This window comes from Chlorocebus sabaeus, chromosome 9 (genome assembly GCF_047675955.1).
Source record: "Chlorocebus sabaeus isolate Y175 chromosome 9, mChlSab1.0.hap1, whole genome shotgun sequence".
NCBI lineage: Eukaryota > Metazoa > Chordata > Mammalia > Primates > Cercopithecidae > Chlorocebus > Chlorocebus sabaeus.
In genome coordinates, this window is record NC_132912.1 from 117,841,853 (window position 1) to 117,868,794 (window position 26,942).

The 26,942-nt window shown below is 33.4% G+C and overlaps 1 protein-coding gene across 3 annotated transcripts in view; it reads left to right on the plus strand.

The window, feature by feature from the left end:
• Positions 1 to 26,942, plus strand: part of ATRNL1 (attractin like 1) — an 809,729-nt gene that overhangs the window by 41,744 nt on the left and 741,043 nt on the right. For all 3 annotated transcript variants that reach the window (XM_038008819.2, XM_073019389.1, XM_007964178.3), the window contains exons 6-8: positions 14,755 to 14,929; positions 20,226 to 20,313; positions 25,705 to 25,960. In XM_038008819.2, the coding sequence (XP_037864747.1) occupies positions 14,755 to 14,929; positions 20,226 to 20,313; positions 25,705 to 25,960 (519 nt within the window). The remainder of the gene's footprint in view (positions 1 to 14,754; positions 14,930 to 20,225; positions 20,314 to 25,704; positions 25,961 to 26,942) is intronic.

Sequence of the window (26,942 nt, forward strand, 5' to 3'; positions counted from 1 at the left end):
TAACATTTGCCATTGGGTGGCAGTATTGACTACCAGAAAACGCACTTAAACTCTGGCATTCAAATTGTAAAAACTTGGTAGTTTTGTTTGACTTAGAAAAATGTAAAATCTTTCAACTCAAATTTATGAATATTTTATCTGAGGTATTTTATCTGGGTTAGTCATATAACATATAAGGACATATTTAGTTATTTTAGGATAGTATGTAAGTACACATGAGATTATAGGTTGCCTTGAAATTCACAAAGTAGCTTACATTTTCCTTTAGAAATATAATAATAATGAACACGGTCAATCTGTTTCTTCTCTTTTAACTTTGAGGAGGGAGAAGTGACAGGTAATGCATTTAATTCCATTAAATTCTTCCCACTTAACAAAAACAGCAGATCTGACTTTTTTTGTGAGAGCTAATAAAATTAAATTTTTACTCTTAACCTACTAAGAATGTTGACTGTTTAAAAATAAAAGTAGCATTAAAATGTGTATATGACAGCCCTCTTTCATGAATTCATTTATTTATTTTTTTCATTTATTAATGTAAAAAAATTTTTTTTGAGCTTCTGTTAAGTGCTAGGCACTGCTCTAGGTCCTTGGGATACATCACGGAACAAAGAAGACAAAGATCCTTGTAGAACTTACATTCAAGCTAGGAGAGACAGACCCTAAATAATAAATATAAATTATATAGTATATTAGAAGGTGATAAGTACAATGAAAAATTAAAGTTGAACAGAGAAAGAGGAATAGAAAGATCTGGGGGTTACATTTAAAATGTGATGATATGCTTAGGTTTTATTGAAAAGATGACATGTGAGAAAAGACTTCAAGCAAGTGAGAGAGTTCAACCATATAGATATCGAGGGGAAGAACATTCTAGGCGGAGAGAACTGTCAGTTCAAAGACCCTAAGGTAGGAGCAAGCCAGGTGTGCATGAGGACCAGTATAAAGGCCATTGTGGCTGGAATTGAATTACTGATGGGGAGATTTGTCAGATATGAACTCAGAGAAGTTACACAACAAGGGAGATGGTTGGGGATGTGGAATTAAGGGGTTGCTGTGGGGAATGGAGATCAGTGAAGGATGGAGCTATATCAGCTAAATATTCTTAGCTTTGTAGACCATTGTAAGGATTTTGACTCTTACCCTAAGTGAAATGAGGGAGCCATTGAAGGATTTTGAGCAGAAGATTAATATTATATGGCTTAGTTTTATAAAGCTCCTATTAGTTTCTACCAGAGAATAGACTGTAGTAGCAGTGTACCAGTTCAGAGGCTACTGCTATAAACTAGGTGAGAGATGATGATGATGGTAGCTTGGACAAGTTGATAGCTGTGGAGGTGGTGACAATTGCTTGAATACTGAATGTGATTTTAAATGCAGGATTAATAGGATTTGCTGATGGTCTAGATGTGGGGGGTGAGGGAAAGAAGAGTCAAAGATGACTAAGGTTTTTTGGTTTGAGCAGATGGAAAGACAGAGTTGTCATCAACTAATATGAGGAAGATTTTAGGAAGAATATTTGGTTATGGTATGCCAAGTTAGAGATGTCTTTGAGATATCAGAAAGGAGATAGTGAGGAGGCAGTTGGATATATGGATCTGGAAATTGATGGAGAGAGATCTGTACTGTAGATATAAATTTGGAGGTTAGTTGGCTTAAATATTAAGTTGGAAACCATTGATGAAATTGGATGAGATTACCAGGGAAGTTAGCATAGAGAGAGAATAGAACCAATGACTGAACTAGGGTCACAACAAAATTCAGAGTATTCTGTGCTAGGCATATAAATTCCTTTCTTAGATAAGTTTGCCTTAGGTTGAACTATTTATAGCCACTTATTTTGTTGCCTCTGACTTTATAAGATTTTGTTGCCTCTGACTGTGTAGGACAATGTAAAATGAGCAAATCATTCTCTCAATATAGCTAATTCTACGTTTGTCATTTTCAGCTGATCAGAACCAAGGTCTTAAATCTTTCTTGCAGTTGCTTTTTAAATACTATATATTGACCTGTCCATATTCTTAACATGGTTTATCAATTTTCTTCAAAGCATAATGTCTTAGCTCAGGCTGTTACAACAAAATACCACAGATTAGGTCACTTAAACAATTGGCATTTATTTCTCACAGTTCTGGAGACCGGAAGTCCAGCACCAGAGTGCCATCATGGTGAGGGCCATCTTCCTGGCCCTCTCTCTCTGCCACATAAAGATAGAACAAGATGACTGCCTTTTTGTTCTATCCTTATATGGCAGAGAGAAGGGGAGGAGGAGTGAGCAAGAGCAGGAGAGAGCCAGGGAGAGAGAGAGCGCGCGCGGGAGTGCGAACATGTGAGAGCTGGAGTGAGCAGGCTCTCTGGTCTCTCTTCTTAAGGCAATGATCTCACCATGAGGATCCTACCCTGATAATCTTACCCTTATCTAAATCTAATTACCTGTCCACAGCCCCACCTACTACATTGGGAGTTAGGGTTTCAACATATAAATTTTGAATGGACACAAGCATTCAGTCCATAACATGAGAAATCTTTTTTTTTTTTCTTTGAGACAGAGTCTTGCAATGCTGCCTGGGCTGGAGTGCAGTGGCGCTGTCTCTGCTCACTGCAACTTCCACCTCCCAGGTTCAAGCGATTCTCCTGCCTCAGCCTCCCAAGTAGTTGGGATTACAGTCGCCTGCCACCATGCCCGGCTAATTTTTTGTATTTTTAGTAGACACGAGGTTTCACTACATTGGCCAGGCTGGTCTCAATCTCCTGACCTCATGGTCCGCCCGCCTCAGCCGCCCAAAGTGTTGGGATAACAGATGTGAGCCACCGTGCCCGGGTCATGAAAATTCTTAGAATGAATGTTTCTTAATGTTATTTCAATTTATGGAGGAACTCTTCTCTATTCACAATTAAAGTTATCTTGGGAAAGTCAATTAACTATCTGGTTATAAATTTCAGTATTTATACAAAGAGATTATTTGCCCTTGTCTGAGTCTTGGGATGCTAGCTGGATCAAAGTGAATTGAAATAGTGTCTTGCTGTATATGCTTGACTGGCTGATATTACACTAGCAGTTTCCTTTTTAGTAAGTAGATATTTTGTAATAGCTCAATTTAGTAAAATCTTCTCTTTGCAGTGGGGTTCAGTACATTTTATTAATAAAGAATTTGAATTTGTAAATAATATTTATACATTAGGCAACTATTTAGATATTCTGTGAGCATTATACATTCACCAGTCTAATAAAATGGGCAGTTTAACTTTTGTACCTAGAAGAAATTTTGACATACATGCATTCATTATTTTATAATTTATTATTTTAGATGTTTTTGAAATATAATTTTGACGGTTATGATTATTCAAAAAAATTGGTCTTCAAAATTTTTGAAGTTAGTCTTTTCTAAGCATACATATTTTGATAATACCAGGAGTTTTCAAAATGTGTGCTGCAAGGGTTATATAAGGAGATGGGTGGGGATAGGATGGAAGATAAGTGACTCTTTCCTGCCTCAACCATAGTGTCATCACTTTGCAATATTTTAAATATTGAGATTCCTTGTAAAACTTTGTTTTAAGCCTTCCACAGCCCAAAAAGAGTAAATTGGAAACCACTGATCTTTAAACAAGAGGGCAATTTGTTTCCGTGCTACAATAGCATCATTGACCTAAACTCTAAGAACCAAGTATTCTTGGAACAGATCTAGTATAATGATTACCACTCACACAATTCATTGTCTTATAAAATTAACAGATTGTCAGAATAGTTGTGGATATTTAAAATACACAAAAGGTAATACCTGGCCTTTGGAGATTGATTTTATGGGTCTAGAACATGTGTAGAATACTTTGGATACTGTAACAAAATCAGAATTTTTAAATGATGTTAGAAGAGAGAACTCTTGCATTGAAATCTGGTTTTGATTTTTATTGGAGAACTTCAGTTTCAGTACACACTAAATCATAAGACTATTTCTGGAATGATTACAATAAGCTACATTTACCCGTCTTGCTCTTAAAGTCTTTCTTTCCAGCATATCTTCCCCTTCTTATTAATAATCCAGTTTCTTTTGGGAAATTGTCTTTTGCTAACGTAGCATAGTCTTGCTGGGATGAAAAAATCCAGGTACCTGTCTATTCTAAGCGTGATTTTCCTCTTTGAAAAACTCTCTGAGTTTCTACATAATTTTTTCAATACAGTCCCATTTTCCCTTAAGCTAGCCTAATTAATTTCTGTGACTCGCATGTAAGAAAACTAACTGAAGTACCACCTTAGAGATACTGTTAGAGTATGTTTTTTTGTGTGTGTGTGGTTATTAGACTTCTTTAAAATACCCAAAATCATATCAACAACCTGCATTTGATATAGTTCAAAGTTAGCAATTTATTTAATGTGTTCAGTTGAAAACTGCAAAAAGAAAATATAGTTGGCTCTTTCAACATGTACCACTTTAACAGTAAAATAAATGCTTTTTCATGATAGTATAGATTAAATATAAATTAAGGGTATGAGCCAAAACTGCGTCAAAAAGTCTAAAATCTTGGAGTAAGATTAGTTTTTGCTTCCTTTGCCTTTTACTTATTTTTTATTGATACATAATACTTTACATATTTATGGGGTATATGTGAGTATTTGTTATCCGCATAGAATGTGTAATGATGACGTCAGGGTATTTGGAGTATTCTTCACTTTGAGTATTTATCATTTCTGTGTTGGGAGCATTTCAAATGCTCTTTTCTAACTACTTAGAAATATACAATACATTGTTGCCAACTATAGTTACCTTACACTGCCATTGAATATTATAATTTGTATCTTCTAACTATGTGTTTGTATCCATTAGCCAATGTCTGTCCTCCCCACCTACCCACACACATACCCTGTCCAGCCTCTGGTATCCATCATTCTGTTCTATACCTCTATGAGATCAACTCTTTCAACTCCCACACGTGAGTGAGAACTTACGATATTTGTCTTTTTGTGGCTGGCTTATTTCACTTAATGACCTCCCGTTCTATCCATGTTACTACAAATGACATGATTTCATTCTCTTTTTTTGTGTGTCTGAGTAGCATTCCATTATGTATATACACTATATTTTCGTTATCCCTTTGTCTGTTGAGGGACACTTAGGTTGATTCCGTATCTTTGCTATTGTGAATAGTGCTGCAATAAATATGCGAGTGCAGGTATCTCTCTGTTGTAGTGATTTCGTCTCCTTTGGATAAATACCCAGTAGTGGGATTGCTGGATCATATGATAGTTCTATTTTAAGTTTTTTGAGACGTTTCCATACTGTTTACCATAGTGGCTGTACTAATTTAAATCCCTACCAACACTGTATTAAGAATTCCCTTTTCTCTGAATCCTTGCCAGCATCTGTTATTTTTAGTCTTTTTAGTAATAACCATTTTAACTAAGATAATATCTCATTGTGGTTTTGATTGGCAAATTCCCTGATGATTGGTGATGTTAAACTATTTTTCATGTACCTGTTGGCCATTTGTAAGTCTTTTTTTGAGAAATGACTTCATGACCTTTGCCCACTTTTAAGTAGGATTATTTGTTTACTGTTCAGTTGTTTGAGTTCCTTGTATATTCTGGATTTTAGGTCCCTGTCAGTAACATAGTTTTCAAATACTTTCTCCCATCTGCAGGTTGTCTGTTCACTTTGTGGATTGTTTCCTTTGCTGTGCAGAAGCTTTTTGGTTGAATGTAGTCTCATTTGTCTATTTTTGTTTATGTTGACTGTGCTTTTGAGGTCTTAGCCAAAATATCTTTGCCTAGATCAATGTCTCGAAGCGTTTTGCCTATGTGTTCGTCTAGTAGTTTGATAGTTCTAAGTCTTTAATCCATTTTGAGTTTATTTTTGTATATGGTGAGAGATAAGGGGTGTAGTCTCATTCTTCTGCATGTGAGTATCCAGTATTCCCAGCAAAATTTATTGAAGAGACTGTGCTTTCTCTAATGTATGTTCTTGGTGTCTTTGAAATCAGTGAGTATAAATATATAGATTTATTCTTTCACTATTATGTTTCATTGATCTATGCGTCTGTTTTTGTACCAGTACCATGCTGTTTTGGTTACTATAGCCTTATAATATATTTTGAAGTCTGGTGGTATGATATCTTCAGCCTTATTCTTCTTGCTCAGGATTTCTTTGGCTATTGTCCTCTTTTTTGGTTCCATGTGAATTTTAGAATTGTTTTTTCTAATTATGTGAAAAATGACTATGGTAGTTTGCATTGACTCTGTAGATTGCTTTGGGTAGTATGGTCATTTTAACAATATTAATTCTCCCAATCCATGTACATGGGATGTCTTTCCATTTGTTTGTGTCCTCTTCAATTTCTTTCTTCTGTGTTTTGTAGTTTTCCTGTAGAGATTGTCCACATGCTTAGTTAAATATATTTCATGGTATTTTATTTTTTTGTAGCTATCATATTGCCTTCTTGATTTCTTTCTCAGCTAGTTCATTATTTGTGTATAGAAATGCTACAGATTTTTGTATGTTGGTTTTGTAACCTGCAACTTTACTGAATTCATTTATTAGATCTAAGAGTTTTTTGGTGAAGTCTATAGGTTTTCTAGATATAAAATTATATCATCAGCAAGGAGTGGCAATTTGACTTCGTCTTTTCCAGTTTGGATGCCTTTTCTTTCTTTCTCTTGCCTAATTTATCTGGCTAGGACTTGAAGTAGTATATTGATTAGATGGGGAAAGTGGACGTCCTTGTCTTCCTCCAGTTCTTAGAGAAAAAGCTTTCAGTTTTTCCCCATTTGGTATTGAAGTGACCTGGGGAAATAGCCGAGGTTTGTTGTCTTGCGCTAAGGAAATCAAAGATGTGGACACACAATGAGTGGGTTTAAGAGTAGAAAGTTTAATAGGCAAAGTAAAGAAGAGAAAAGCTCTCCTGAGCAGAGAGAGTGGGGTTCCGAATGGATCTTCTGCTTTGAGACCGGATGCAGTATTTTTTTTTGTTTTTTTAGAGTCTGACTTTGTCACCTAGACTGGAGTGCAGTAAGTGATCTTGGCTCACTGCGATCTCCGCCTCCCAGGTTCAAGTGATTCTCCTGCCTTAGCCTCCTGAGTAGCTGGTACTACAGGTGGGCGCCGCCACACCCAGCTAATTTTTATATTTTAGTAGAGACGAGGTTTCGCCATGTTGGCCAGGCTGGTCTCGACCTCATGACCTCAGGTGAACCACCTGCCTTGGCCTCCCAAAGTGCTGGGATTACAGGCGTAAGCCACTGTGCCTGGCTATGGTTGGTTTTATAGAGGGGCTTTCGGAGGCGGTGTCTGATTTACATAGGGCCCAGAGGATTGGTTGGAACAGGTGTGCCATTTACATAGTGCACTAAGAGGCTGGCCATCTAATCTTTTATTACACAGTTGGGGTCTCTACCTGGCTAGCGTAGACGCCTGCACACATGGCGACAAAAGGGAAGAGAAAATCTCCATGTTGAATATACCCGGCTTCCAGGTATCCCTTTTCTGTTGGCACAGCTTCCAGCATTCCAGCTTGCTTATCTGTGCTTGCAGCTTGATTTTTCAGGCTGCTTTTTGTTAGAAAGGAAGTGATTTTGGGGCTTTTTATTAAAAGGAAATTCCATTGAGAACTCTTTTATCTTTACTAACTGCCTATAAATACTTTCTTTTTAACTCCTGTAACAGTATGATATTAACTGTGGGTTTGTCATATATGGCCTTTTTTATATCTTGGTATGTCCCTTTCATGCTTAGTTTGTTGAGACATTTTTTTGTGAAGGGATGTTGAACTTTATCAAATGCTTTTTCTGCATCTCTTGAGATGATAATACGGTTTTTGTTCTTCATCTTGCTGATATGATATATCACTTTTTTTGATTTGCATATATTGAGCCATCATTGCATCCCTGGGATAAATCTTACTTTATCAGGGTTTATTATTTTTTTAATATGCTGCTGGATTTGGTATTTTTTGAGTATCTTTGCATCTGTGTTCATCAGGGATGTTGGCCTGTAGTTTTCCTTTTTTTGTTGCTTTCTTATTTGGGTTTGGTGTTAGGTTAATCCTGGCCATGTAAAATGAATTAGGGAGAATTGTCTCCTTTTCCATGTTTTTTTTTGGACTAACTTGAAGAGAATTGGCATTAATTCTTCTTTGAAAGTTTGGTAGACTTTGGCAGTGAAGCCGTCCTGTCCTGGACTTTCCTTTGTTGGGAGACTTTTTATTACTACTTTGAATCTCTTCAGTTGTTATTGGTCTGTTTCAGTTTTCTAAATATTTCTTCTTGATTCAATCTTAGTAGGATGTATGTGTCTAGGAATTTGTGGATTTTCTCTATGTTTTCCAATTTGTTAGTGTGTAGTTATTTATAATAGTCTTTGATAATCTTTTGTATTTCTCTGGTATCAGTTGTAATGTGTCCTTTTTCATTTGTGATTTTGTTGATTTCGGTTTTCTCAATTTTTTTTTGTTGTTATTGCTTAATCTAGCAAGTGGTTTATTGGTTTTGTTTATGTTTTTAAAAACCCAGCTTTTCATGTTGATCCTTTGTATTTTTTTTCCTGCCTCTATTTCATTTAGTTCTGCTTTGATCTTTATTATTTATCTTCTAGTAATTTTGGGTTTGGTTTATTCTTACTTTTCTAGTTCTTTGAGGTGCACCATTAGTTCATTTTAAACCTTTCTGCTTTTTTGACATGGGTACTTACTGTTGTAAACTTCCTTTTTAGCATTGCTTTTGCTGTATCCCATAGCTTTTAGTTTTTGATTTTCATTCGTTTCAAAATTTTTTTTATTTTCTCTTTATTCTTTAATCCTTTGATCATTTAGGAACATGTTTTTAAATTTGCATGTATTTATACAGTTTCCAAAGTTCTTCTTTTCATTGATTTCTAGTTTTATTTCATTGTGGTTTCACAAGGCTTGATTTTGACTTTTAAAATTTTTTTGAGTTTTCTTTTGTGTCCTAACCTATAGTCTATCCTGGAGAACATTTTATGGCTGTTGAGAAGAATGTGTATTTTGTAGCTGTTGATTGAAATGCTCTATAAATGTCTGCTAGGTCCATTGGTCTAATGTACAGTTTAAATCCAATGTTTCTTTTTCTGTCTAGATGATCTGTCTAATGCTGAGAGTAGAGTGTTGAAGCCCCCAACTGTTATTTTATTGGATCAGATAACACTGGTGCCAAGAAATGGTGCCAGGGAGCCCAAGACAGGCACTCTTAGACTGCCACTGTCACTCCGAGACCCAAAGATTGGCTCAGGGCCAATTTCTCCCTTTAAATTTCTACCTTTAAAGTTATTAATTTCTCCCTTTGAATTTAATAATATTTACATTATATGTGTACGTGCTCCAGTGATGGCTATGTATTTGTTTAGTATTGTTATATCCTTTTGCTGAATTGATCCCTCTATCATTATAAAATGACCTTTTTTGTTTCTATCGTTTTTGACTTAACACTTGTTTTATTTAAGTAGAGTTGCTCTTGCTAGTTTCTAGTTTCTGTTTCAATGGATTTTTTTGTATCCCTTTATTTTCAGCCTCTATACCTTGTTACAGGTGATACAAGTTTCTTGCAGTTGGATCATGTTTTTCTTTGTTTTTCTTTTTTAAAAATCCATTCAGCCAGTCTGTGTCTTTTAAGTGGAAGGTTTAATTTGTTTACAATCAAGGTTAGTATTTATGTATGGGACTTAATTATACTTAATTTCTTTGTATATAAAATGAGAAGGTTGTCTTAATAATAACGATAAAGTTACTATTATGAAGCATTTATTATAGTATTACATATTAAGCATTTTACATAGAATCTCATTTTATCTTTAGAAAAATTGTATATTCTAGGTGGAAGTTCCACAATTAAACTGAAGCTTAGAGAAATTAAGTAACTTTGTCCAAGGTTTCACAGCTAGTAAGTAGGAAAGCTAGATTTGACTGCATAGCTCATGCTGTTACTCCTTTACAGCTTAAGGTGCTTTTCATTCATCCATCCATTGATTGATTGATTCCGTAAGTGTATACTGAGGCTAATCATGTAGTAGTTATTGACTATGTTAAGTACTTTTCATTGTATTTTAATATGATGGGAAGTCACTGAAGGATTATTAGTAGGGGAATGATAGGAGTAGAATTATGTTTTTAATCATTCTGGTTGCATTCTGGATAGTTGAATGTTATAGGAAAGGGATAAGAATGGAAATAAGAAGACCAGTTTGTAGACTATTGCAGTAGTCCAGGTGAGAGTGGATGGTGGCTTGGACTGAAATGGTAGTTGTAGAGAAAGGGATCAGTGGTTGGGGTATGGTGGGGTGCTAGAATTTAAAAATGCTTATAATTAGTAAGGTACAGACCAGACATCAGTCAAAATGGATTGTGGCCATTGGACTATAGTAAGATCTTGATGAGCCATGTTGTGCCAACATTACCCCTCTAGTTATCTATTGTAGGGAGGTCTGAATTATCTCAAGTGAGGAGTCAGGGGAACTGGGACAGCAAGGCTGATACTTGGGTTGCTGAGGTACATCTACTTACCAACAATCATTGAAACATTTATACTTTAACATGTGGAAAGACTGTAATCCCTGCATACCTACTTAATATTCAATCTGTTTGTGGGTTGCTTGTATGGGGTGTTGGAGAAAGAGGCAACTTAAGAACGGCACCAAAGTTTTTACCCTGAGCAGCTGGATGAATGGAAGTGCCGTTTACTCAAATGGCAAACACTGGTGAAGGAATCGGTTTGGGAGGAAACAATCAAGGTTTTAGTTTTACATATGTAAAGTTTGAGATGACCCTCTATGGATATCCAAGTGGAAATGGCAAGTAGTAGTTTGAATTCATGAGAGATCGTGGGGCTGGACATACACATTTGGGATATATCAGAGTACAATTCTACTCTGATTATGTGGTAGCTTTTTCCCTTCAAAAATCTCTCAGCAGCCCAACACTAACGCTTAAAGTTATAGTGTTAGAAATTCATTTATCCTCTTTGGTTTTTTTAAAACTATACATAACCTGTGGAGAAGATTCTTTATGAAAAGGGACTATAAGGCGAATTTATTACACCCTTTAAAAAAAAGCTGAGATATACTACCTTGAGAAGTTGCCATATTGATTGAGAAAAGTAATGCAAAGAGAGTTATGGGGAGATGTTGCATGAGATACTAAAGTATGAAGTGGTAGAAGATTTTTCATGGATATATTTTTATAAAAAAAGAGTCTTGCACACATGGCATGTTCTCATTCATATGTGGGAGCTAAAAAAGTTCATGTCATGGAGATAGAGTAGAATGATGGTTACCAGAGGCTGGGAAAGGTTTCGGGGAGAGAGGGATGACAAGAGGTTGGTTAATGGGTACAAAAATATAGTCAGACAGAGGGAATACGTTCTAGTGTTCAATAACACAGTAGGTGACTATAGTTAATAATTTATTATATATTTCATAGCTAGAATATTTGGAATGTTTACAGCACAAGTGTGTTTGAGGCAATAGATATCCTAATTACCTTGTTTTGGCCATTACACATTGTATAACGTGTATCAAAATATCACATGTAGACCATAAATGTGTATAATTGTTCAGTAGCAGAAATAAAATTAAAAGGAGTCTTGCTTAGATGGCCTTAAGTGTAGATATTAGTGTTAGATATTTAATGGCTGAGGAAGTCTTCGTGTAGTTGTTTGTGTTTTAAATTAATATTCAGTTTATTAATTTACATTTTAAGTCATTTTGGTTATAGAATACAGAAAGCTTCAAATTAAGACATTTAATTTTTAAAAATGTTTGAGTTATATTTATAAATCTTGTCATTCTATTTATAAACGAATTAATTTAGAGTAAAATAACGACAACATGTAGATTGGGCTACAGACCATTTCTTCTAGTAGTTTCCACAAGTTACATAAAATTTACTAGTAACAAAGATAGGAAGAATTTTGATTATTTTCTTTTTTTGTGTGGAAAATTAAGTATTTTAGAGTACAGAATTGAAATCATTAGAAGCTTATTTTCTGTATTAAATAGCAATATTTTGTTAAATTAAATAAATTTGATTATTAGTGTTAGTATTTTACAGATGCTGTAACAAATTATCACAAATTTGGTATCTTAAAACAAAATACATTTGTTAATCCCTTACCATTCTGGAGGTCACAAATCGGAAATCAGTTTCACTGGGCCAAAATAAAGGTCTTAGCAGGGTTGTACCTCCTTTGGAAGGTAAAGGAGATGATCTGTTTCTTTGATTTTTTTTCCAGCTCCTGGAACTGCATTCCCAGCATTCTTTGTCTCCTTGCCTCTTCCTCTATCTTCAAATCCAGGAGTACAGCATCTTGCTTTGATAGTCACATTGCTTCCTTCTGCAGTCAAATTTCCCTCTCTTATAAGGACACCTGTAATTATATTTAGAGCCAATTTAGATAATCCATGATAATCTCTCCCAGTTTTCACAATCCTTAATTTAATACATCTGTAAAATTCCTTTTGCCATATAAGGTAAAATCCAAAGCTTCAGGTGATTAAGACCTGGATACCTTTATTCAGCCTACTGGAAACTTGCTCTGCAGTATTTTGCTTTAATGCAGGTTTGATAAATATATTGGTGATTTAAAAATATACCCAATTTTCAAGATTTTTTCATGCCATCGTTCTCTATCAAACTCTTTTCCAAGTAATACCCGTATATTACTTGACTGCTTTCAACTCTGTGCCTTTGGTTGGTGGCCTGTTTTTAATGTTTTATTTAGAAATAATTTTAAAGTTTTAGAAAACTTATTATACAAGAATAAGAATAGTACAGACTATCTGAATGCCCTTTCCCAGATTCACCTATTAACATTTTACTCTATTTGCTTTGGTATAAGTGACTTACATGTTAAAATCTATATTTCCTTTTATGAAAATAGATACAAAATTTATACCAATAGATGCATTATATATAATTTCTATATGATTTCATGTCTTTTCAGTTACATTATAGGTTGGCAAACTTTTCTGTAAAAGGCCAGGTAGTAAATATTTTTTACTTTGCAAGTTACATGGCTCTGTTGCAGCCACTCAGCTCTGCTAAAGCAGCCATAGACAATACTTAACTGAATGACCATGGCTGTGTTTTAATAAAACCATTAAATGATTTCTAAGTTACAGTAGTTAAATTAAAAAAGAAGTTCCTTTAATATCTCTAATTACTAAGGAATAGTTCACAGTCTTTTCTCACTCAGAAATAATAGTTTTCTATAGCTGATTTAAAATATTATCATTATCAAAGAGATAATCTGAGATACTTCCTAGTTTGTACCTGAAAAATACAGATCCATACAATGTAAGCATTGAAAAAAATCTTGAAGATGAATCAACTATTACCTGGGTGAGTGAACAAATGAAGAAATGAAAACTTTGTGGGCCAGTATTTCTTAAATCAGACTCTGCTTGGGAGTTTTAAAATTTTGTTATTAAATGATAATCTAAAACTTTTGATATAAGCAAATTGAAGATTCACTGTCTGATCTCATAATTGAGTAGTGCCACTGTATTGTAATGCCAGCAGTTGTGTTGATAATTTAAAGTTGGGATTAAGTATCACTTTAATTATTGTAGGCTAAAAACAATACAACTGAAGTGTACTAATACTTTTGTGACAAGTGAAGAGTAAATGATTATATGCCATAGTATATGAATTTAAAAGATTTGTAAAAAGTGGGTTGAAGAAAAATGGTGGGAGAGTTATGTTGTCAAAATAACATAGGTATGCTAAAATTATATAAAAAAGGCGCTGTGAGAATTAGTATCATTTTTAACTTGGGACCCATTATTTACTTTAAGCAAAACAGTATCATCATATTCAGTAAATATTAGTTTTATAAATTTGCTTATATATAATTTATAAATGTATGTTGGTTTTGTGCTTATAAAAGAAATTTAACCATAGGAGTTTATGTCTAGTATTTGAGAATTTTTTAGTTTCATCACGATTAAAATAATTTGTGAGCCCTAAAGTTTGATGAAAATATATTCCTTTTAGGAGGATTCCTTCTATTATGTTTGAGAAACACTGATGAGGAAACCAAGACTTATAAGTAACATCATGAATATGGATAGGAAAAAGCCTGTGTTTTCAATTTCATAGGATTTGAAATTATTCTGCACTGATTTAATAATTTTTATCTCATGCATAATTTTTATTTTATGATGGATAATATTTTTTTCTTTTTGAGGACTCTCTACTGAAGCAGACTTTGGCTGTTCTTAATAATAATGCTAAGAAAAATTTAATCGTTTTTATATTTGTTTAATAGTTAATAATTTTTAAACTTTAATTTTTAAATGCTTTTACTTCCACTATTTTAAAAAAAGAAATATTTATTATAACCCTTGGTAGTAGATTATCATATCCATTTCTGTAGATGGAAGCTTGATGATGAAAGAGGTAAACATACTTGCCTGACAGAACTGATATTTGAGTACACTGTTTTCTATTTTAATACTCTTGTAGCATGCTAAAGTAAATCTGACATTTTATATTATTTAAATAATTCTTTAAAATTGTGAAATTTATTTGAACATCCAAGTTCGATTGTGAGTATATGACTTTTTTTGCCTCCAAGCATTACATTTGCTGTATTACTCTTGTACATTATATTTCAGATAATTTATTATATATATGTTATATTTGTTAATATGATAAACATTGAATTCTTAAATTCTCTTAATCCATATATTGTATTTCTATAATCTGAGGGCTTTGTTTAATCTAGTGTGTTGTTTGATTTTTTTTTAATAGGTCCTGATTGTTCTTTGAATGTTCCCTCTACTGAGTCTTACTGGATTCTGCCAAATGTTAAACCCTTCAGTCCTTCTGTAGGTCGGGCTTCACATAAAGCAGTTTTACATGGGAAATTTATGTGGGTGATTGGTGGATATACTTTTAACTACAGTTCTTTTCAAATGGTCCTAAAGTAAGTATTTATTTTCAGGTTCTCGCTATTTTTTAAGCTGGATTTTTATCCAAAATGTCTTTTTTTAAAAAATTGTTGTCCAAGTGTAAAAGTGGTTATTTTTGTGGTAGTATCTATTTGCTAATGAGACTGATTTGTGAATATATGAACTCAATATGTCCATAGCTAAAGATTTGTCATTCTACATAGAAGTTTGCTTCATATAGAAATGTTATTACCTCTCTAGAGTGCTTTTAATAAATTCTGAGTAAGAAAATATTAACTTCAAATACAGGCAGGCCTTGCCTATAATGGATAAAATGAATCATGCCATCTTTTTTTTCAATGAAGTATAATCACATAAAAAAAATCCTCTCAATTTGTTCTGTAAATTTTAATTTACCTGAACTTTTACTTTGTGTGTACTTTACAAACTTTCACTGGGAGAACAGTTCTGGTATTATGAGAGAGATGATTGATTTACTGTTGGCTCAACAAATTGGTCTCTGCATGACTGGATAAGGGGAATCATATAGATGGCAGCTTTATCTAATTTCTTTTTCAGCTAATGATTATTTTTTATGAACTGTTTAGTAATAGAATAAAAAAGGTAATAGGGAGAATCATTTGATATTTAATGTTCTTTCCAGGGGTGGTGTTTGTATTATGTAACAACTGGAATAGCTTGGGCAACAAACAATCAAAACTTGCCCTGGACAGTATACCGTAATGGTGTATACCCAATAGGATTGCCAGATTTAGCAGATAAATATACAGGATACCCAGTTAAACTTGAATTTCAGATAAAAAAAACAAGTACATTTTTAGTATAAGAAGGCCCTTTTGCTGTATGTCTATTTTTGTTTTTTACAAATTTTGCATGGGTAATCCTTCAACAAAAAAATTGTTTGTTGTTTATCTGAATACAAATTTAACTGGGTATCTTGTATTTTATCTGCCAACCCTAACCACTGAATATATTAACCCTTGTAATTAGGAAAATTTCAGAAATTCCCTAAGAGGAGATTGCGTTAAAACTATGATTGAATGTGACTGGAATTAAATTAGAAAATCGAATAAATTCTGGAGAGAAGGAGGGAGTTTTATGTAAGTATTTAAGTGACAAATTAGAATTTTTTAACATATGAAGAATAAAATACAGAAGGAAGAATTGAAAGAGAGTTAGTGGGATTAAAATGAATTCTTAAGATAAAAACCTGAAGAAATAATGATATTTAAATGTGAAAATTAAAAGGAAATTAACTATGTTTAAAGAAAATGAAAAGTCTATGAAAGTAGAGTTGAACTTTGAATTAAATTGTGATTTTCCAAAGCTGAGTTTGTGAAGACAAAGAGCAAAATTGTCAACAAGGAAGTTTGTAAATTTTAAGTTTATGTTCTTTGCAAGATGAGTAGCATATTGAAAATTAAATGATGAATGTTATTTGATATTCTTTTAAATTTGTATATTTTCCATTGGAACCAGATAAACTATTTAAGCCAACCTTTTTTTTGGTCTGAAATCTGGGTATTTTGGTTACAGTGTTTATATAGATTTGTTTATATAAACAAATGAGGTATCAGAGTAGAATAATTGTGTTGCTGTTTTCACAGGTTAGAGAATACTTTTCATCATTCTGAATGTAGTTCAATTGTAGGTAAGGATAACAGCTTTCAGAAGTGATAGGATCAGTCATAACTTGATTTAATCATCTTCTATAGTGGAATTTAATTGGGGTGGAAATGTTACATTTTAAGACAAATTGTTCACTACATATAAAAGGTCTGTGCTAGTGTCTATTAAATTAGAAAGACCTTTACAGAATATGTATACATTGACATTAATGAAAATTAACATGTATTCATGAGGATAGCAAACTTTTGAAAACACTACGTGCTTGATGCTTGGGATATATCATTGGATATAACAAATGCCCCTGTTTTTGTAAAGTTAGTGAGGAAAGGCTGGCAATGACCAAAAAAAAAAAAAAAACATAATTACCAAAATAATTTATAGATATGAACATATATACATATAGAGACATAGATGGGATGGATGAATGGATAGATATAGATGGATAGTAGGGGTAGGTAAAGCAGGAGGGCCAAAGAAGAGAGAGTTGCAGTTATCAATGTGATAGTTAAGGTAGGCTTCATGACAAAGGTGAGAACTGAGCAAAAACTTGAAGGAGATCAGGGGATTGCAGTTATTTGTAGGCACAGAAAAGAGCCAGATCAAAGACTTAAGATAGGAACTCTTTGAGTTGTTTGAGGAACAACAATCAGGCCCATGCAATTTGCATGGAATATATGAGAGGGATACATTAAATTAGAGTGATAACAGAGGAGAGATACAGATCATGTAGGATGTTGTAGATCTTTTGGGAGTTGTGGGAGGGTTTTGAGCATGTGTTGATCCCTACTTTAAAAGTGTTACCATGGCTGTTTATTGATGATATACTGGGGATTAGGAGGAAGAGTAGAAACAGAATTTGAGTTAAGATGAAATTATCAAAGGAATACATTCTAGGTAGAGAAAAGGACCAGGAACTGAGCCTGAGGCACCACATCACTAAGAGGTTGTGGAGAACAGGGGAAGCCATCAAAGGAGACTGAAAAAGAATGACTGGTGAGATAGGAAAACCTGGAGTACAGTATCTTCAAAGGCAAGGAAAGACAGTATGTGAGGATTAAGGAATAATTAATAATGTCAAATGCTGACAATTATCCAGGTCAAGGAAAATGAAGACTGAAAACTGGTCATAGATTTAGCTTGAGGAAATTGACCTTAACAAAAGCAGTTTTACTGGAGTGGTGGGGTTAAAAGCATGTCTGGAGTTAGTTTAAGACAGAATGGAAAGTGGGGTGGGGTTGGAGGTAATAAAGAAATGGGGGAGTAACTTAAGGGAGAGTGTGGTCAAGAGTTTTTTCTTTTATTATTAATGGTTTATAACACCATGTTTGTGTGCTGATGGCAAAGATCTAGTAAGACAAAACATGGTGATGTAGGAAAGAGATCTTGTGCTCAAGGAAGAAGAATCACTTGCTATTCTTGGGCTCATCAAACTGCAGAGTAGGGGCTCAGGGCCTGGAAGCTAAGAATTTTTTCTTAGCATTTTTAGTTTTTGCTTTTTTTCTTTTATTTGAGACAGGGTCTTGCTCTGTCACCCAGGCTGGAGTGCAGTGGTGTGATCATGGCTCACTGTAGCCTTGACCTCCTGGGCTCAGGTGATCCTCCCACCTCAGCCTCCTGAGTAGCTGGGATTACAGGCACGCGCCATCATGCCTGGCTGATTTTTAAATTTTTTTTTGTAGAAGCAGGGTCTCCCTATATTGCCCTGGCTAGTCTCTAACTCCAGTGCTCAAGTGATCCTCCCACCTTGGCTTCCCAAAATGCTGTGATTTCAGGTGTGAGCTACCATGCCTGGCCTGGATTTTGTACTTTTAATGGGCTGTGAAAAAAATGAAGAATATGTGAGACCATTGTAGCACACAAAGCCTAAAATATTTGCTGTCTGGCCCTTTACAGAAATAGTTTGTACAGCCCTGATTTATGATAACTTGGAAAGCAGTATGTTGGCTGCAGATACTGGTAGATGAGTGGACTAGTGGTGTGAATCTGTGGAAGTTATGTTCTGATTATATTTCCTCATTTGTATCATACACATTTATTTTACAACTCCAAGGTAGGAAATAAACAATGCTGCAGACAAATTTGGTAACCCTTACCTTTCTTGTCAAGGGGCACTTGGGCACTTCCTTGCCTTTCCTAATTCATTGAAGGAAGAAAGAGAAGTGGGGAGATAACAATTGATAGCAAGCTTCTTAACTTAAAACAGGCCCCTATTTCTTGGCTGGATGCTTCCTTTTGTATATTTTAGCAAATGGAGGAGATTTGAGCATAGAGTATAAGCATTTGAGATTCATAGTTTGGGACTTCTGTTTTCATATGTATTACACCAGTAGAAGAAAACACAAATTTTCTTTTTATGTTACATAATCCAACAGTAACTTATTTTTATGGAAGCTTCTATACTACCAAATTCATTTTATACAATCTTAAAAAAATCAGTAAACAAGCTATATTTGTGCATAGGAAATAGATGCTTATTGATTAATTTATATAATGCTAAGATAAGTGTGTGGGTATGTAAAGTAGCACAGTCATTATGGTAAACAGTGCAGAGGTTCCTCAAACTGAAAATAGAATTACTATATGATCCAGCAAACCCACTGCTAGATATGTAGCCAAAAGAAAGTAAATCAGTATATCAAAGCAATATCTGCACTCTCATGTTTATTGCAGCACTATTTACAATAGCCAGAATATGGAATCAACATGTGTCCATCAACTGATACATTGATAAAGAAAATGTGGTATATATACACAGTGGAATATTACTTAGCCCCCTCCAAATGAAATCTCATATTTGCAGCAATATGGATGGAACTGGAAGTCATTTTAAGTGAAATAAACCAGGCACAGAGAGACAAATATTGTGTGTCTTCACTCAAATGTCAGAGCTATAAAAGTTGATTTCATATAGGTGGAGAGTAGAATGGTGATTACCACAGCATGAGAAGGGAAGCGGGGAGAAGGAGACAAAGAGAAGTTGGTTAATGAGTACCAAAAAGCAATTAGAAGGAATAAGTTCTAGTATTTGATAGTAAAGTAGGGAAATTATAGTTAACGATTTATTATATATTTCAAAATAGCTAGAAGAGAAGAAATGTTATGCTCCCAACACAAAGAAGAGATAAATGTTTGAGGTAATAGATATTCTAATTACCCTGATTTGATCATTATACATTCGATACATATATCAAAATATCATATGTATAACATATATGTACAACTTAAATTTGTCATTAAAAAATTTATGTAAGTATCAGGCCGACTAAAAAAAAAAGGAATAAAGATAAATACCTAAAACAAATGGAGAGAATTTTCAGCTGTTTCCAAGAAGGAAACCTGGCTTTAAGAAAAAATTAAAAAATACAGTCAGTTCACTATTGTTTAGCTTAATCAATTGATTGAAATTATTAAAGGCAGTTGGACAATTAATTCCAGTAATAAATACCTAGTCAAGTTAATGTATATTATACATTTAGGAGATTGAATCCTAATTTAGTGTAGGTATATCTTGAATGAGTCTTTATTAAAAATTTCTAATATGGCACATAAATTATGAATCTATTAGTTGTAACTCTTTGAATTTAAGGAGTACTTGGACACAAGTGAATAAAAAGCATGTGAAAATTAAAAAAACAAAAATGAATCTTAGCTTATGAAGTTATTTTCTTTTCTTGCTTTTAGTTACAATTTAGAAAGCAGTATATGGAATGTAGGAACTCTATCAAGGGGACCTCTCCAGAGATATGGACACTCTCTTGCTTTATATCAGGTATGGTATATTTTTAAATTTTAATCAGATTTTGATTTTGATATTTTACTACAGGGTAAAAAATACTAAATCTCAGATTTATTTCAAACATTAAATGAGAACAATAGATTATATGGGTCATAATAACTTGAGATACCACATACTCTTATGCTTTTAGTAAAAGAGTAGATTTTAGAACAATCCCCCATATGACATGTAAAGAAATGAAGATTGAGTTTTTGTCTATTACTTTATGCCTAGTCAATCACTTTAAAAATTATGGCGAAATAAATGTAACATAAAATTTACCATTTTAACTATTTTTAAGTATAGAGTACAGTGGCATTAAGTACATTGACATTGTTGTATAACCATGGCCACCATTATCTTCAGAACACTTTTCATTTTGCAAAACTGAAGCAATAACTTCTCATTCCCCTCTTCCCTTATCCTCTTGAAACGACCAATCTACTTTTCAGTCTCTGTGAATTTAACTGCTCTAGGTACCTCATGTAAATGGGATCTTACATTATTTGTCCTCTTATGACTGATTTGTTTCCCTTAGCACACTATCTTCAAGGATCATCCATGTTGTATCATGTGTCACAATGTCCTTCCTTTTAAAGCTGAGTAAATATTCCATTATGTGTATATACCACATTTTGTTTATCCATCCATCTGTTGATGGACACTTAGATAGCTTCCATCTTTTGGCCATTGTGAATAATGTTTCTGTGAACATGTGTGTACAACTATCTGAGTCTCTGTTTTCATTTTTTTTTTGGTGTATACCCAGAAGTGGAATTTCTAAATCATATGGTAATTCTATGTTTAATTTCTTTTTAACACTGCCATACTGTGTTTCACTATGACTACATCATCTTACATTTCCACCAGTAGTGCACAAGGGTTCCAGTTTGTCCACAGCCTTGTCAACACTTGTTATTTTCTGTTTTTGTCTTCTGATAATCGACCTAATGAGTATCTCACTGTGATTTTGATCTGCATTTCTCTAATGATTAATGATGTTAAACATGTTTTCAAGTGCTTATTGGCTATTTGTATATCCTCTTTGGAGAAATGTCTATTTAGGTCTTTTGCCAGTTTTGAATTGGGTTGTTTTGTTTGGTTGTTGAGTTGGAGGAGCTCTTTATATAATTTGGTATTAACACTTTATCAGAATATGATTTCCAGATATTTTTCCCCTTTATGGGCTGTCTTTTCACTTTGTTGAGAGTGTCCTCTGATGCACAAAATTTTTAATTTTGATATAGTTTAATTTATCTATTTTTTCTTTTGTTACCTATGCTTTTGTGTCATATACAAGAAATCATTGCTAGATCCAATGTCACGAAGCTTTTCCTCTATATTTTCGCTTAAGAGTTTTAAAGTTTTAGTTCTTAGGTTTAGGTTTTTGTTGCATTTTGAGTTAATTGTGTCTGAGGTAAGGGTCCATTTTCATTCCTTTGCATGTGGATAGCCAGTTTCCCCAACATCATTTCTTTAAAAAAAACTGCTTTTGTCCCATTAAATGGTCTTGGCACCCTAGCTGAAAGTCATTTGACTATATATGAGGGTTTTTTATTTTTTTCTGGACTCTCTATTTTATTCTATTGATCTATATGTCTGTCTTTATGCTAGTACCATACTATTTTGATTACTGTAGCTTTTTAATGAGTTTTGAAGTTAAGAAGTGTAAGACTTCCTACTTTGTTTTTATTTTTCAAGATTGTTTTGGCTATTCAGGGCCCCTTGAAAGTCTGTATGAATTTTAGGGTTGAGTTTTCTACTCCTGCAAAAATGTTGGGGTTTTGACAGGGATTGTATTGACATTAGTTATTTTTATGTATTTGTGGGATTCATAAATTTAGCATGATTAAAATGACAGGACACTTAATTGGTTTTCATTTTGAATCAATAAAAATTCATATATTTTGTGGCCTTTGGCTAGGCCATCTAAATATGAATTTATATGTTTTCTGTGCTGTTGTAAAAAAAAATTGGAAAGCATGAGAGCAGTATAAAGAACAAACTACCACCTGTTTATCCATGCATTTGTGTGTTTTAAAAGTAAAATAAAAATATTTCTACATATGAAAACATATACATACATTTTTTGTCTTGGTTTATTTTTTCGTTATTTCCCTTTACTGAGATATAATTGATATACCATACAATTCACTCATTTAAAGTGTACAATTCAGTGGTTTTTAGTATATTCAGAGTTGTGCAACCATTTGTTGCATATTTGTGTAAGATTGCAGAGTTGTGTAATCACTTTTAGAATATTTTCACCACTTCACAAAGAAACTTTGTACCCTTTAGGTATCACCCCAGACTTCCTCATCTTCCCTAGCCTTAAGCTGTCACAAAGCTACTTTCTTTCTCTATATATTGGTTGATGCTGGACATTTCATATAAATGAAGTCATATACTATATATTTTATGATTACCATATTTCACTTAGCATAATTTCAAGGTTTATCCATGTTGTAGAATGTATCAATACTTCTTCATTCCTTTTTATGGCTAAATAATATTACATTGTATGGATATATAACATGTTTATTTATCGGTTAAGGACATTTGAGTTGTTTCCACCTTTTGGCTATTATGAATAATGTTACTAACAACATTTCTGTGTAAGATTTTGTCTGGACATATGTTTTCATTTCTTCTGAGTATATACATAGGGGTGGACTTACTGGGTCAAATTAACTTTTTGAAGAACTGACAGAATGTTTCCCAAAGTTACTGCATCATTTTACATTCCCACCAGCCATATATGAAGGTTTCTATTTCTATACATCCTTGCCAACACTTAATAGTATCTTCTTTTTTGATTATTGCCATCCTAGTGGGGTGAAGTGTTATCTCATTGTGGTTTCAATTTGTATTTCCCTGTTAACTAATGATGTGGGCATCTTTTTGTGTGCTTTTTGGCCATTTGTATATTGTCTTTGGAGAAATGTCTATTCACGTCATTTTAAAATTAGGTTGTCTTTTTATTATTGAGTTGTAAGAATTCTTTATATGTTTTAGATGCAAGCCATTATCAGGTATATAATTTGCAAATATTTTCACCCATTTTGTGTGCTGTTTTCACTTTCTTGATGTTATCTCTTTAAACACAAAAAATTGGACTTTATTTTGATAAAGTCCAATTTAGCTTTTTTTCCTATTATTGCTTGTGTTTTGGTGTCGTATTTAATAATTCACTGCCAAATCTCAGGTCATAAAGACTTAACCCAATTTTTTTTCTTTTAAGAGTTTTATAGCTTTGATTCTTGCATTTAGTTGTTTGACCTATTTTGAGTTAAGTTTTGTATATAGTATGCAGTAAGGGTGCAAGTTCATTTTTTTTTTTTTTTTGGCATGTGACTATCCAGTTCTAGCACCACTTGTTCCCAAGACCTGTTTTCTTATCTTTGAATGGTCTTGGTACTCTTGTCAAAAATCAATTGGCCTTATATGTATGGGTTTATTTCTGGACTCTCAGTTCTATTCCATTGATTTATCCCAGTATCAATCTGTCTTGATTACTTTTTTTTTTGAGACAGAGTCTTGCTCTATCACCCAGGCTGGAGTGCAGTGTGGTATAATCTCAGCTCACTGCAACCTCCGTCTCCTGGGTTCAAGCGATTGTCCTGCCTCAGCCTCCTGAGTAGCTGGGATTATAGGTGCCTGCCACCACGCCCAGCTAATTTTTTTGTAGTTTTAGTAGAGATGGGGTTTCACCATGTTGGCCAGGCTGATTTTGAACTCCTGACCGCAAGTGATCCACTTGCCTCATCAGACTTTCAAAGTGCTGGGATTACAGTCATGAGCCACCATGCCCAGCCTATCTTGATTACTTTTGCTTTGCAGTAAGTTTTTGAGAAGTGTGAGTACTCCGGTTTTGTTCTTTTACAAGAATGTTCTGATGTTCTGCATCCCTTGCAATTTCATATGAATTTTGGAATCAATTTGTCAGTTTCTACAAAGAAGCCAGCTGAGATTTTGATAGGGATGTGTTGAATCTGAGATCAATTTGGAGAGTATTGTCCTCTTAATCAATTTGGAGAGTATTATCTTAACAATGTTAAGTCTTCAGACCCATAAACATGGAATGTCTTTTCATTTATTTATGTCTTTTAAAAATTATTTAAACAGTGTTTTGTAATTTTCAGAGTATAAGTTCTGGACTTCCTTTGTTAAATTTATTCATAAATATTTTATTCTTTTGGATGCTTTTGTCAATGTAATTATTTTCCCAATTTCATTTTTGGGTTGTTCATTGCAAGTGTATGGAAATGCAATTTACTTTTTGTACTTTGATCATATGTTCTGTAATATTGCTGATTGATTTATTAGCTCTAAGTGTTTTTTTTTTTTAATTTTTAAGGACTTTTCTATATACCAGATCAGATCATCTGCAAATAGAAATATTTTACTTCTTCTTTCCAAGCTGGATGTCTTTATTTAGTTTTTGCTCTAGCTGGAACATCCAGTATAAAGTTGAATATAAGTGGCAAAAGCAGGCATGCTTATCTTGTTCCTGACCTTAGGGAAATGTATCTAGTATTTCACTGTTAGGTATAATGTTAGCTGTGGGTTTCCATTAAATATCTTTTGTCAGGTTGGAAAATTCTTTTTCTATTTCTAATTTGTTGAAATAATGATAATTTACATCGTTTATGTACCATTTATTTCCATCATATACATTTGAAATAATTTGTATAATTTAAAAGTTCTACAAGGATTTACCAAAGGTGAACTGAAGGCATGTGGTGTCTGTCCATAGCCATTAGAAATGGTAACAGAGGTGTACTCTATGTGATGCACAAATGTGATATGCTTTTTGGTGAAGAGCACTTATTGAAAACAGTACATAACTGCGAATAGCACAAAGCAGTACAAGTAGATGGTAAAATTCAAATGTAACCACTGGGGGGGACTCAGATGATTCGAATATTGAAAAGACTATGAGTAACATTAATCAGCAACTTTGTTTGTTTGTTACTCTTCAGTTATATGGGAGGAATACATTATTCTTTGTTATAGGACTACCTCACTCATAAATTTTAAGTTCTTGATTAGCTTATTGTGTTTTCCATTCTTAAAGCAGTAGTTTAGTGTTCTCTTCCTATATGATAATTAAAAGTATACTTAATTGAATATATAATGTAATAGTTAAAAAATGTATTTTAAAGTAGCTTTTTGAAAGCTTTGCTCTTTCCACCCTTTTTGTATGTAAAAGCATTAGTTGTCATTATTCATGTGTTCTTATTACTTTTTACAAATAAGAAAAATGCCTTATGCATGTTGTGAGCAATTACTAAAATTTTATGTAAATTTAACCTTTATTTTTAATTAATATGTGTTATGATATAACATTATTTTGTCTATTAATATATGTATTTTAATTTACAGGAAAACATCTTTATGTATGGAGGCAGAATTGAAACAAATGATGGCAATGTCACAGATGAATTATGGGTTTTTAACATACATAGTCAGTCATGGAGTACAAAAACTCCTACTGTTCTTGGACATGGTCAGCAGTATGCTGTGGAGGGACATTCAGCGCATATTATGGAGTTGGATAGTAGAGATGTTGTCATGATCATAATATTTGGATATTCTGCAATATATGGTTATACAAGCAGCATACAGGAATACCATATCTGTGAGTTACTTAAAAATTGTAATTTTTTTATTGATTGGGAATGTTTTTCTCTTTAATAAAATCTTCGTATTAATTTAGTCAAAATGGTGAGTTGAGATTGAAATTATAAGCTGAGAATTGGTAATTTTTAATATAAACTTTTTAGATTATGTTAGATTTTGTTCTTTAATATTTAAGGTTACCTTTCTAACCAAATGAGGGGAAATATTACATAATAGTCTCATTTTCTAAGATTTGTGAATTTTTAAAAAAATATGTGAAATTCCAGTAGGTGGTGCTATTTCTTTGGATTTTATTTATGAACCAAGCAATGAAACTATCCCAATCTGTTTACTATGCATTGCATGATTTCAGGATTTTTCATTTTTAGCATTCTATTTCTAATCTTACTGCTATATATTTATGTATGTATTACTTCTTTAAAGTCAGCTTCTCAAGGCTAGTCTGCTGGCTTCTACAAGAGATTATTATCTGTTACGTGAAGGTGAAGGTGACTAGGGCAATCTACATGTGAGTTTCTGTACCTTTACTCCTTTTTGTTTTTCTGGTACATCATTTTTTTGAATTATTTATAACATTTTTTAAAACAGTGGTAACCTTTTTAATTGTTTTTAGTTTGTTTACAAACATATACCCCATGGTGGTTATTCAGATTCAAGAAAATAATTCTGTTCTGGCACTGGCCAGTGTTATGAACTCAAATTCTTGGCTCTTTTGTGTATAGACAACTATATATACAACTATTTAGAGTCCTTGTGCAGACTTAATGGGAAAACTCGTTTCCTGACCGAGACTCCCCTTCAAAATATTCCACTGTTTCCCTTGCAGTCCTTTCAAGTGATGGCTGTTTTTGTTTACATATTCTCAGTACAGCTGGGTTGAAGGTGGGTTATATATCCCCTTTACTTCTTGTTGCCATTTTCACTCTATTCTCAATTCCTCTTCCTTTAAATTGCCTGGCTTTGACTCTTACATCATCAGA